The sequence below is a fragment of the Neoarius graeffei genome, chromosome 9 (assembly GCF_027579695.1).
Source record: "Neoarius graeffei isolate fNeoGra1 chromosome 9, fNeoGra1.pri, whole genome shotgun sequence".
NCBI lineage: Eukaryota > Metazoa > Chordata > Actinopteri > Siluriformes > Ariidae > Neoarius > Neoarius graeffei.
Genome location: NC_083577.1, coordinates 63,208,967 through 63,221,800, shown reverse-complemented (window position 1 = coordinate 63,221,800; position 12,834 = coordinate 63,208,967). Strand labels below are relative to the sequence as shown.

At 41.8% G+C, this 12,834-nt stretch overlaps 1 protein-coding gene across 2 annotated transcripts in view; it reads left to right on the top strand.

Annotated features, from left to right (window-relative positions):
- The window catches only part of LOC132891930 (dedicator of cytokinesis protein 9-like), a 262,272-nt gene that overhangs the window by 173,585 nt on the left and 75,853 nt on the right, over nucleotides 1-12,834 (top strand). For both annotated transcript variants that reach the window (XM_060930066.1, XM_060930065.1), the window contains exons 8-14: nucleotides 1,339-1,513; nucleotides 1,851-1,903; nucleotides 8,067-8,141; nucleotides 8,260-8,400; nucleotides 8,496-8,699; nucleotides 9,978-10,100; nucleotides 11,946-12,028. In XM_060930066.1, coding sequence (XP_060786049.1) covers nucleotides 1,339-1,513; nucleotides 1,851-1,903; nucleotides 8,067-8,141; nucleotides 8,260-8,400; nucleotides 8,496-8,699; nucleotides 9,978-10,100; nucleotides 11,946-12,028 — 854 coding nt within the window. The remainder of the gene's footprint in view (nucleotides 1-1,338; nucleotides 1,514-1,850; nucleotides 1,904-8,066; nucleotides 8,142-8,259; nucleotides 8,401-8,495; nucleotides 8,700-9,977; nucleotides 10,101-11,945; nucleotides 12,029-12,834) is intronic.

The following is a 12,834-nucleotide window of genomic DNA, read 5'->3' as shown; positions in this document are numbered from 1 at the left end:
TACGGTCAATTTAGAGTCACCAGTTAACCTAACCTGCATGTCTTTGGACTGTGGGGGAAACCGGAGCACCCGGAGGAAACCCACGCGGACACGGGGAGAACATGCAAACTCCGCACAGAAAGGCCCTCGCCGGCCACGGGGCTCGAACCCGGACCTTCTTGCTGTGAGGCGACAGCGCTAACCACTACACCACCGTGCCGCCCCTTTTGTAATTAATTTATTTATTCATCCATTGCAAAAGGATGTTGCGATTATGGTGGACGTGCACATATAGCTGCACATTTGACAATTTATTCAGTCATCCATCTTCAGGAAACACTTTATCCTGTTCAGGGTCTTGGTACTGTATATCCAGAGCCCATCCCAGGAACACCGGGTGCAAGGCAGGAATTCACCCTGGATGGGATGCCACTCCGTCACCGGGCACCACGCACGCATACACACACACCCCTAGGGAATTTAGAGTAGCCAATCCACCTACTGGCATGTTTTTGTGAGGTAGGAGGTGAGAGGGAACTGGAGAACCCAGAGGAAATTTACATACGCATGGGGAGAACGTGAAACTTCGCAGTAACCCAAGCTTAGGATTGACCTTGCGGAGTTATGACTCCGGGTTTTCATTCTTATGAACTGAAGGAGAGGAATTGAGAGCTGCCACGTATACAGATGTGCTAGCGAAGCTCTGCTACTATTTCCACCTCCGTGGTCCCCGTGCTTGTCCTTGACATCCTCTGGCTTGCTTAATATTCCTCGTCCTTATCGTAAGAGTTCTGTCTGATCCCTTTAAGCAGTGTTTTTGGCAGCCAGTAGCTCTTTTGTCGTCCACATGGAAATATTTTCACCTGTTTTCTGTCTGGTTGTTTGCACGCCTAGATGTCTTTGTCTCACACAGCAAATTTACAGACGTACCAAATCAGAGCTGGAATTTAAAGTGTTACCAAACATTACTGTGGATCAAGTGGATGTGTTAATTAGAAATGGAAATATAATTTGTTTCTCTCACTCAGCGGCACGAATCAAACCACAGATCAACTCTCCACCCGTGGTCTGCTCGTCAAGTAATTGATTCTGAAGCAGAGATGTTTTGTTCTCGCTCAGTTGTAAAGTTCACCCATGCAAAATAATATAATTCATATATCAGTCAGAGAGAGAACGTTCCCCTCAGGCTTCTCTTTGTGCGTTTTGGAAAAGGCTACGGACGCTTTTCCAACCCACACTTCACACCCATAAGCAAAGCAGAATCTTTGGCCAGGTTCCATTTGTGATCATTAATTTAGTAAACCTCTAACACATGACTTTTTAAGGTAATCTGAAGCCGCCTTGTCTTTCCCTGTGTAGAATAATAAGGTGCGCAGGTTTGCATTTGAACTGAAGATGCAGGATAAGAGTGCATATCTGTTGGCCGCTGACTCTGAAAGCGAGATGGAGGAGTGGATCAGCACGCTGAACAAAATACTTCACAGCAGCTTTGAGCTCGCCATGCAAGAGAAGAGGAATGGAGACCTACATGACGGTTTGTGTGTCTGTCTGACTACGTAGGCTTTCATTATCGGACCACCCAGACAACCACCACTCCTGACATGACAGCTGATAACACACAAACACATCCAACTCCATTATGAACCCCTACACAGAATCACATATCCCTGCTCTCCAGAGCAGTGAAATATCCCAGGCATATATTTTGGTTTATTTTTCCTCAGTGGTCCACGTGTATTATTTGGTCTGTTTAAGAGGCTACTATGACATTCTCACTCCAGGAATTTATCTGTCATTAACTATAATTTACTTCTTGTGATCTGGATGTGAGCCATGTTGATAAAAAAGCTGTTTGTTTCTCTCCTCTGTAGATGATGAACTGGGGAAGACTGACAGCTCTACTGGGAGTATGGACAGCTTTCAGGTAGGTCTAGTTTGCTTAAATGGCCAGCACTACGACTGTGGAGCAGTGGCTCTTTCGTATCATTAACTTGCAAAAACCATCCACGGCTAAAATACTGCAAGCGACAGTAATGGTGATGATACACGGGGCAACTTTTTGGGCAATGTTGCCGAGCAACGTTGCTGGCAACGGGCAACTAGGTGAGACACAGGGCAACTTTTCAGGGCAACTAACAATGGGCAACAACAGTTAGCAACGGCAGTTTACAGTTAGCTAAAAAAAAAAAAAAATCGATGTCTTAATTTTTGCTGTGACCATTTAATCAAGCTGTCTGTTGTTTTTTAGAGCTTTGGTGAGGTAAATTCCTCCATATAGAATATTAAAATAACAACTTACCGGTGTAAAAACAGATGAGGAGTCTCTCCATCTCTTCACTCCACTGACACTGAGCGGCCGCCATATTTGTTTGAAATTTCTGATCCGAACCTCACCGGAGGTCACATGACTCGATACTCGCGTTCTGATTGGCTTATCTCAAAAAGTTGCCAGAGATTATCAAAACCATTCAGAAAGAAACAATGTTGCCCAATCTCAATAGAAAAGAGTCAAAACGCAATTGCCCAGCAACATTGCTCGGCAACATTGCCCAAAAAGTTGCCCCGTGTATCATCACCATAAGAATGTGGTAATCCCCATGCTCGGATGTTAAACCGTCTCACTTGTCCTGCTTTGAACTAACAGGAAGGCTGGGTATGGTTTTTTTTTTTTTTTTCTGGACTCTTAAGCTTAGAAAGTTTATACGTTCTTTTGTTGGTACCTTGTAACATTAAACACACTATGGCTCATGCTTCAGTTCTCAGTGTTATGAAAAGCACGTTTAATAGGCAAATCGAATTTTTCTGTTTGGGCTACTAACCATAGATCCAAATTATAAACACATCCCGATGAAAGCGCTCTCTACTCAAATTAAAACATTGATTTTTTTTTTCTTTTTAAGGATTGCAACACACCACTTAAGAACCACGAAATAGGCAGCCTGTAGACATGCATGAGAATGAAATTAGCAATGTAAATCAGCTGTGTTTAGACAGCAGAGGTGGACAGTAATGAAGTACATTTACTTGAGTACTGTACTTAAAAGAGGTACGCAGAACCTTTATTTTTAAATAAATTTCTGAGTGGATAGTATCTCCATCCTTGACTCTTGGCGTTCAAGCTGCCCCGCTGAGCCAGCCAGCCCTGAGCGCGTGACGTCACAGCGGGAACCGGTTTTAAGGCCGAGGCCTTTTACAGCTATAGACCAAAGTCATATAAATAAAAATTTATGGTGAAAGTAAGAAATCCCGTTACCGACTTGCTCAACTAAGACTGATTTGACTTCATTGATTGTGGGTTGACTCTCATTAAAACAGGATAGGTGTTATAACTTATGCAACATACATGTACATGCATGCATTTTCACTGATAAAACGTAAAAGGCTAATTAAATAATCAGATGAACTGAGACAATCACATTCTGAAACAAATTAAATAATCTTATACCGATAACTTAAACACACAATACAAGTTACATGTATTAATCTAAATGCAGGTAAACAACGAGTTGTGTTTTTGTTGTTTTTTTTTATCCAAATGAGAGTCGGAGCTTACCCGTCTGTGTTCTCGCTTCTTGAAGGCCGATCTTGTGGCCGATTGTTTTGAAACAATCTGACTTTCAGTTCTCTGTTCATTCACTTCTTCCACGTAAGGGCAAGATGGCAGCAATATCCAGTTTAGAAATAAGATGGCTGCTCCACTCATTCTCTCTATACTGAGTACTCCGCCATTACTGCTCGGCTCAGGCAATTACTAAAACATGGGACTGTACGGGATGTCACTGGTTTTAGCAACGACCACAGGGAGGTCACTGCCTGAGCGATATGTTCCGTCCCGGGTTTTAGCAACAACCCTCGGCTCACGCTCCAGGAGGACTGGTGCAACTGAACTCATTTTAAAAAAAATGAAATAAAATAAATACTTTTCTTTTTTTATTTTTCTTTAACTGTTGGTACTGCACCCTCTTTCAGTATGGGCTTATAGCCAACGCTCCTCAACAGATCAGAAGTTTCGTACGAGTCTTCAGTAAAATGTGCAGAGCAGAGGAGAGACCACATCGTAGCCGCCCAATGTGCCCGTGAACTTCTCGCAAAACACGTCCAAATCTTTGCAGTTTGAACATTCTTGGGCCATGAATGCAACGTAAATCCACCTTCTGTTGTGTTGCTGCACCGGCCAGCAACACATCTACATGACATGGCGATAAATTAGCTCAAAATGGAGGATCGGAGTTGCAGTCAGCTCTGTGTTTTAGTATAACGGAAATGGCGATGAGACCGATAGACTTCCTGCTGTGACGTTACGGACGTCAAGGTCATTCAGTCGGACCGCTACCTATATAAATCACTTTAATCGTAAAAAATTACGATATTAGATTTATTGTTAGCGCTTAAAACTATTCCTGTGCCATTCTTGAGGTCTCAAGGCATTTATAAACGAAAGTGAGGCCATGGCTCTGCGTATATGCTTTAAGTACACTTTTTGAGTATCTATACTTGAGTATTATTTTTTTTGAAACTTCTGACTTTAACTTCGCTACATTTGAAAGGCAAATATCGTACTTTTTACTCCACTACATTTCTGTCAAGGTCCTCGTTACTATGAAGTAGCTTTGAAAGTGGATGTTTTTTTCTTTTTTTTTCCAAAATGTGATTGTTTTTTTCACAGGTGACACTGAGACAGCCGATCAGTAATCACTAGGGTCACATCACGTCCATAGACTGGATAAAATCAAGTTCAGCGATTTCTCAGCAGTATTATTTGAACACGATGAGTTGATGGCAGAATGGAAGGAGGCGGTTCTTCTGGGGAACGCACGCACTCATAGCCCATGAACCCATGTTTCAGTTTTCTGACAGGAATAAAGAGTCATTTCGTTTTAAACGTTTGCTTTGTTTGCCGAAAACGAACCACATCATGGCCTACAAATACTCGCCGTCCAACCTGCGGAAGCATCCCTTAGCAAAAAGAAGTTTAATCAAGTGTGCTACAAGTATACTTATTTTATACTAAAATCGAGGAAGTGTACTTGAAGGTTACTTCTTATAAACTAATTCTTGATACACTTACAACATAGTACAGGGAAGTATACTTGGTTTATACTGAACCAAGTATAAAAAAGTATAAGTAGACCTATATCAATACTAAGACTTACACTTATACATTACTTTAATACTAAAACTTATACTTGGACCTAAGTATACTTTGTAAATCTTTTTGCCACAAAATAGGAATGTTTAGCATATATCTTGCTTCAAGAGCACAATAAGGTCAACTCATTAATTGACTCAACGTTTAATTTATATATTTATACTATATGTATATATTATATTTATAATTTATATTACATTATATTTTATATGTATATTATATTTATAATTTATATTACATTAGCTGAGCTATACAGCTGGTAAGTGATTAGGGAATCCAACCTGATCAGAGGGCCCCTCTCACCCCCTCCATCACTCCTTCCAACTGCTCCCATCAGGCTGGCGCTACAATGTACCACTATAAACAAAAAGTCCTTCATCCCCTCTGCAGCAGCCTTACTCAACAGCACATGATGAACATTACCAGCCAACCCAACCGTCAACATGCATGTCTTGTTTAATGTCTTATTATAATTCTGGAGATTAACACTTAGTCATTATGTGTACTGAATTGCATTATCTTCATGTACCTTACACTTCATCATACACAAAAACAGGAAAACAGAAAAAAGTTTGGCTTGACTTTATTTATTTAACTAGTCCCTTTCAAAGGGGTTTGGCAATGGTGTTATGTACAGTGTGTCAGCTGTTTCAACAAGGACACGTTTTGTTTTGATCATGTCAGGCGAGACAGCATGAACAGTTTCAGTTTTTTGAACATCATATACAAAATGACTTTGTACATTTATTTGCGAATCTTTACATACAGGCCTGCCTGATTTACTAAGTACGTCAACTAAAACACAACATAGTTTGCGACATGGACAAAAAGCAGAGATTTCATGTGAACATATTTGTTTAAAAACAACCAATTCTATAATACAACAAAATGTACCATCTTTCAAGTATGCAGCACTGTTGAATCTCTTCTTTAGTCTGTCATAGGTTTTACTGTGGTACGTAACTCCATCAACCAAAAAACGGTTGTAAGACCAAAAGCAGTTACTTAGTTTCCCACACAACTTTTCAATGGCAAGCCTATATGACATTTTTATACTGGTTTCCCTTAGCAAAAAGTAGTATACTTACAGTTCATTTTGTAAAGTATTCTGAAGTGTAAGTATAAGTATATCAAGTGTACTACAGGCCATGTACTTCAAGTGTACTAGAAAGCATACTAATTTAATACTTCTTCGGACTAAATTGGAACATTTTAAGTTTATAAAAGTATACTTCAAAGTTACTTTTAAGTTAGCAAAAGTACTCTTTAAGTACTCTCATCTATACTATATCTATACTGTAAATGTACTTGGTATATCCCTCTTGTATACTTACAGTATATAACTAGTACAATGGCAGTACATAAATAAGTGTACTTATGATATACTTCAAGTACACAATAAGGATATACCAAGTACATTGATAGTATATAAATGAATATACTTACAGTATATAACTAGTACAATGGCAGTACATAAATAAGTGTACTTATGATATACTTCAAGTACACAATAGGGATATATCAAGTGCATTGATAGTATATAAATGAGTATACTTGAAAGTGTACTTTTGTAAACTTAAAACGGACTTGAAAGTATACTTTTATAAACTTAAAATGTTCCAATTTAGTCCAAAGAAGTATTAAATTAGTATGCTTTCTAGTACACTTGAAGTACATGGCCTGTAGTACACTTGATATACTTATACTTACACTTCAGAATACTTTACAAAATGAACTTTAAGTATACTACTTTTTGCTAAGGGATACTGAGATATATAAACGTTTTATTCCAAGAGAAAGCTTGCAACGAAGTTGTCTGTCCTTTTAGAGCTAGCGACAACATTGCAGTAGCCATGCGGTCTGGTTAGTCAAATGACTTTCTATGGATTTGCCCGTCAAGTTGTCATAACCTTGTCCACGGCTAACGTTTACGCATAGCTAGTTAACTTGGACACTGTTAGCATGTAAAAATGGAGTTACGCCAAGATGAATATGCTTTAGCATAAACAGAATGTAGAAATCTTTATTTTCTAGTAGCGTTAGCTACCCAATATGATTTCGAGTTTGAAAAAAGTTTGCTAGCATGTCAGGTGGAGCTTCACTGACTAGCTAGCTTAATGTTAAACCATCATGATGGCACAGCATGCGTTCATTTTGTGAATTCACATTTCTGTCTTTGGTAACGGTATGGTATTGTAAGCGTTGTGGCAATAATACAACCATGCGTTGGCAGAAAATGTACTTTTAATACTTAAGTATTTTTAAAAGCGAGTACTTCAGTACTTGAACTTAAATAAAAATTTGATTATACAACTTTCACTTGTATCGGAGGAACATTTGACCAGTGGGATGTGTACTTTGACTTAAGTAATGAAGTTGGGTACTTTGTCCACCTCTTTTAGACCGAGGTCTTTCCTGCACAAATTGTTAATCAGAAATGCATGTTGACAAGTATGTGTTTTTAAATTTCAGCCCCATTCTTCAGCACTCTTGTCGTTATGTATTTATCATTTGATGATAATCACATGGTGGTGCAGTGGTCATCACTGCCGCTTCACAGCAAGAAGGGTTCTGGGTGTGAACCTCGCGGCTGACTGGGGCCTTCCTGTGTGGAGTTTGCATGTTCTCCCTGATGCTGCAGTTTCCTCCTACAGTCCAAAAACATGTGGATTAGGTCAACTGACTACTCTAAATTGCCCATAGGTGTGAATGTGTGTGAGAACGGTTATTGGTTTCAGTGTTAAGCCTGTGATAGATTGGCGACCTGCCTAGGGTGTACCCCGCCTTTCACCCGAACTCAGCCGGGATTGGCTCCAGCTTCCACGTAACCCTTAATGGATGAGCAGTATAAATAATGGCTGGATGGATGGATAACTTCACTATGAAATGTTGTGCTTAGGCTAGTGTGCAGTGATGCATTGAATGTACTGTTCTTCAGAGCGCCAGAGATATCGAGTCGAAGATGAGAAATGAAACTCGGCTAAAGCTCTTCACGTTGGATGTAGACACACAGGTAACAGACTCAAGATAAGCAAATAAAACTGTCTGACAGCCAGGCAGGAGTCTTTCTAAAATTACTGGAAGATGAGTTTGTCGATGCTGTTAAGATATCTGGATGTGTCTGCATACAGAAGTTGGACTTCTCTGGGATCGAGCCAGAAATCAGACCCTTCGAGGAGAAGTTTGGGAAGCGGATTCTTGTGAAATGCAACGACCTGTCATTCAACCTGCAGAGCTGTGTGGCAGAAAATGAGCAGGGCCCAACCACCAACGTAATCCATAATACCTCAATTAATATATTTGACAACTGAAGCATGGAGGTCATTGTAATGATCTGGTTTTTTTTTGTTCCCTGTGCATGTGGCAGGTGGAGCCGTTCTTCATCACACTGTCCCTGTTTGATATTCAGAACAGTAGGAAGATCTCGGCAGATTTCCATGTAGACCTAAACCACCCGTCAGTACGAGTCATGATTCCAGGCTCTGGTGCGCAGATCATTAATGGAGCTTCAGATGCAGCACAGCAAACAAAGAATGACCTACCAGAGAGTTTTCTGCAGTATCCCCGACAGGTTGGGAGCACTTACTTCCAGATTGGAAAGTGTGGCAGTGGGGGCGTGGTCGAGCGTCAGTCTGTGACCGGAGGGCGGAGTCAGGGAAGGTAAGTGGCAGAATCACTACACCTGATGTGAATTAACCTGTGTTTGTGTGTCTTCCCAGCAACCGCGCTCTATATAAGGAGAGAGAGGGTAGAGGAAGGGAGCTCTCCCGCACCAGATGACTTGTGTGTGTGTGTGTGTGCGCGCGCGACTGGGAGAGTGTGGAAAGTTAAAAGCTGAAAAGCTAAAATAAAAGAGTTTTGGAATTCAGTTCTGGCCTGCCGTACTTCTGTTGCGCCAGCACCAGGGCCTCGAACCGTTGTTCTTGCTCCTTTCGGAGGGCGAGCAGCGCCTGGTGCTGGCTCTGTTGGGCCGTGGTGAGGGCGTGGATCAGGTCTGCGAAGGGGGAGGACTCCACGGGGCTGTTCTCTTCTGTGCTCGCTCCTGGGTTTCGGCACCACTGTAGACAGTTTGTACGGGTGGGTGGAGCACAGAAGTACGGCAGGCCAGAACTGAGTTCCAAAACTCTTTTATTTTAGCTTTTCAGTTTTTAACTTTCCACACTCTCCCAGTCGCGCGCACACACACACACACACACACACACACACACACACACACACACAAGTCATCTGTTGCGGGAGAGCTCCCTTCCTCTGCCCTCTCTCTCCTTATATAGGGCGCGGTTGCTGGGAAGACACACAAACACAGGTTTATTCACATCAGGCGTAGTGATTCTGCCACTTACCTTCCCTGACTCCGCCCTCCGGTCACAGACCGACGCTTGACCATGCCCCCACTGCCACAGAAAGGAATAGGCATGACTACACAGCAATGGGCAAGAATAATTCCAACATAAATATGTGAATGGACATGTCCGGTATTTTAACAAAAGATCGAGCTTTTATTTAAAATGTAGTGATTATTTAGTGTCATTTTACTAACTAGTTGAAATTATCTAATGGTCTGCATGAACTCCACACATGACGCTCCTTTCAGAATCATTAATGCACAGTGGCAAGGAGATGCTAAAAAAATGCACTGAAATACAATACATTCCATGCCTGTAGTGCAAACCTGTTCTATAACTACACAATATGGCATAACTGTGTATTTAAATGGACTGTTGTGAATAAAATGACTAGGCATACTTGGATAAAGTGTTTTACTCCCACTTTGATGTTCTGAATTGCTTGACAAGCTTGCTAGTCACGAAACATGTTGTCCTGTGTGTGCGCGTGTGTGTGTGTGTAGGGAGTGTTTTCTGTGATGTGTCCACACCCAGATATCTTCCTGGTGGCTCGGATTGAGAAAGTTCTTCAGGGAGGAATAACTCACTGTGCTGAGCCATACATGAAAAGTTCTGATTCCACCAAGGTAGTGTGAGTTGGTCAGTCTGTTGATCTAGTTCACAAATTTTAACACCCACGCTTAAGCCCAGCGCACACCTTCCCGATTTCATCAGGGCTTCGTGTGTCGGGCAATCGGTTACGAGTATACAGGCCCAATTTGATTGGTTCAAAATTCCCTGCACACATTTGCGAGATATCGTACACATTCAGCCCGAATAGATAGTCACGTGTTCAAGATATCACATGATAGTACTATATATATATAGAGTGTCTGGGGAAAGGGAAGTTTGGGCTTCCATGCTTAGACTGCTGCCTCCGCGACCCGGTCCTGGATAAGCGGAAGAAGACGAGACGAGACGAGAGACGATATATATATAGTGTGTGTGTATAGATAGATAGAGAAGTATTAAATTTTGAATATTAGAATCGAAAAGGGATAATAATCCCAACTAGACAAATCAATAATAAGAATTGATTCTAATTTGTTCAGTCGTTCTTAAAGTGCATATCGCGGGTAAATTCAGGAGCAAGATCAATGTAATTCTCCTATTTTATATTAAACTTTGGTCAAATATCTGTCACATTCTGCATTCTCTGCAATTTTTTTACCTTGCGCAATACCAGAAAAATTCAGTTGAAATCGAGGCATTTGAGGCAAATTGGTCCACCTCTGAAAAAACTTGGCATTTGGATTTCCCGGCAAACATTGATTTTCGTGACATCGCGTGCGGGACGCCTCCTTCTGAATCCTACGTCAGCGCTGGTTTGTTTATGAGAAAACGACCTGGTGGTTTTCTGCAAATTTCTTCAACGTTATCGTGTAATTATTAAAATGGTTAACAGATGTATCGTAGGAGGGTGTAGCAACACCAATCTTGATGGGATTAGTACTCATCGTTTCCCAAAAGACCGGACAATGAGAGAGAAATGGGAGCGCTTGGTCTACACAGGCTGTGCACTGAAACCGTGCAAAGCTCGCGCAGCCTGCTGGCGCTTCCGCAGGGGACGTCACGAATCTGGCTCCAGACTCCCTTGGGATTTTTCCAGACGTGTTTTGTTATTTATTTTTTTTTTTCTGCTGTAGACAGATGGCCTTGTGCAAAATTACCCTTCTGGATGAGTGTGTAAAGGGACATACTTTCATATACGGTAAAAAAAACAACACAAAATTGGTCCAGAATATGCACTTTAAAATTCAACTTGTTCTGGGATTCCGGACAAGCGATTTCTGTACCGCTGACAATGCTATAATACTTTACCAGGCATTTTCAAAGCTGACACGATTACAGCCATGGTCTCGTTCCTCTTTTCCCGTTTGCTGTAATCAGGTGAACTAATGTCATAAAGACAGGTGGACGCTTCCCAAAGTGACACAAATTGTGCTTCCCAGTCTGCGGTCCACATGTCTGACACTCCAATTGGCTGTTTAAAATTATCGTAAGATTAAGATTGTAGTAACAACGCACACACTACCGATTGTGTTGCGTATGAGGAGATCACATCCGAAAACATCAAGACCAGTTTGATCTGAATCGAGCAACCGAGATCTGATGAAATCGGCTCCGAGGTGCCCCCGCACACATTTACGATTCGCAAGCGATTTAATCAGCCCGACAAAATCGTAAACGAATCGGGAAGGTGTGCGGTGGGCTTTATATTTGCATTTCTGAATATATTCTGATAACATCTGAGGTGATGTCGAACGGTACAGAAAGACAGTTGCCTACAGCCGAGAAACCCTCATGTGTGTTTTACAGAAATAGGGAATATACAATAGGAGAACAGTTGGGAATTATATCAGAGCCCAGTCTGTATGGAAATGTTATGCACTCTCTCCACTCATTTTCTGGTTTCTTGTCTCCTCTCTCAGACAGCACAGAAGGTGCTGAAGAACGCTAAAGTAGCATGTAGCAGGCTCGGTCAATACAGGATGCCATTTGCATGGGCAGCCAGGTAAGAAAAATGCTTCGCTTTCCAAGATTAATGAAAAAGTCAGCTATGTTTGTGTGTGCTCGACACTTAAATGCACTTCTCAGGCTTTCGGAACTATAAGACAAGAGCTACTCAAGTGACCCAATGGAAAATTCCTGCACTTGTTTTCTATGGCAAATGAAGCAGACATTTTATGCTGTTTTTGTAATTAGGAAAAGGTGTGGGTTTTTTTTTTCTTCTCCCTTAAATCAGAAGTGAGGCTTGAATTCTTGGACTCTTTGAGAAACGCTACCACGAGTCCCTCCACCACCCACCCTTCTTCAATACAGACTCAGACTATAGAGATAAAACACATGTTCGAGGATCTCTGCTTGGCTTCGCTCCTCCTCAGTTTAGCTTTTCCAGCTCCATTCATGTAGTGTTACCTCCTTTATAATCAGCTAATTCTAATAGGAAAGTAACTGTAGTGCAACAAGAGTGTTTGTTTTTTAAAGGACCCATGGCATGGTGGTTTGTTGATGCTTTAAACGGGCTCGTGGAGGTTTCCGGATGTTATATCCGCAGCCTTTCTCGAAATGAACCCTTGGCACGTAGATATAGCCTCCTGGGAGAAAGCCCCGTTTCAGCCCTTTTCCCAGTGCGTCGTTTTGCTAATGAGAAGCATGGAGGCGGGGAAGGGTAGAGGGTGGGGGCGGGCCATGGGGGGAGGGGCTTGACCAAGCTGCGGGCATGCTACCTGTGTGTGAACAGTAGCAATGGCAGGTCAAGCAACAGTCCAAGCTTTCGCTTTTGACCCGGAGTCCGACCCCGAAGCAGAAGCGCAGGAA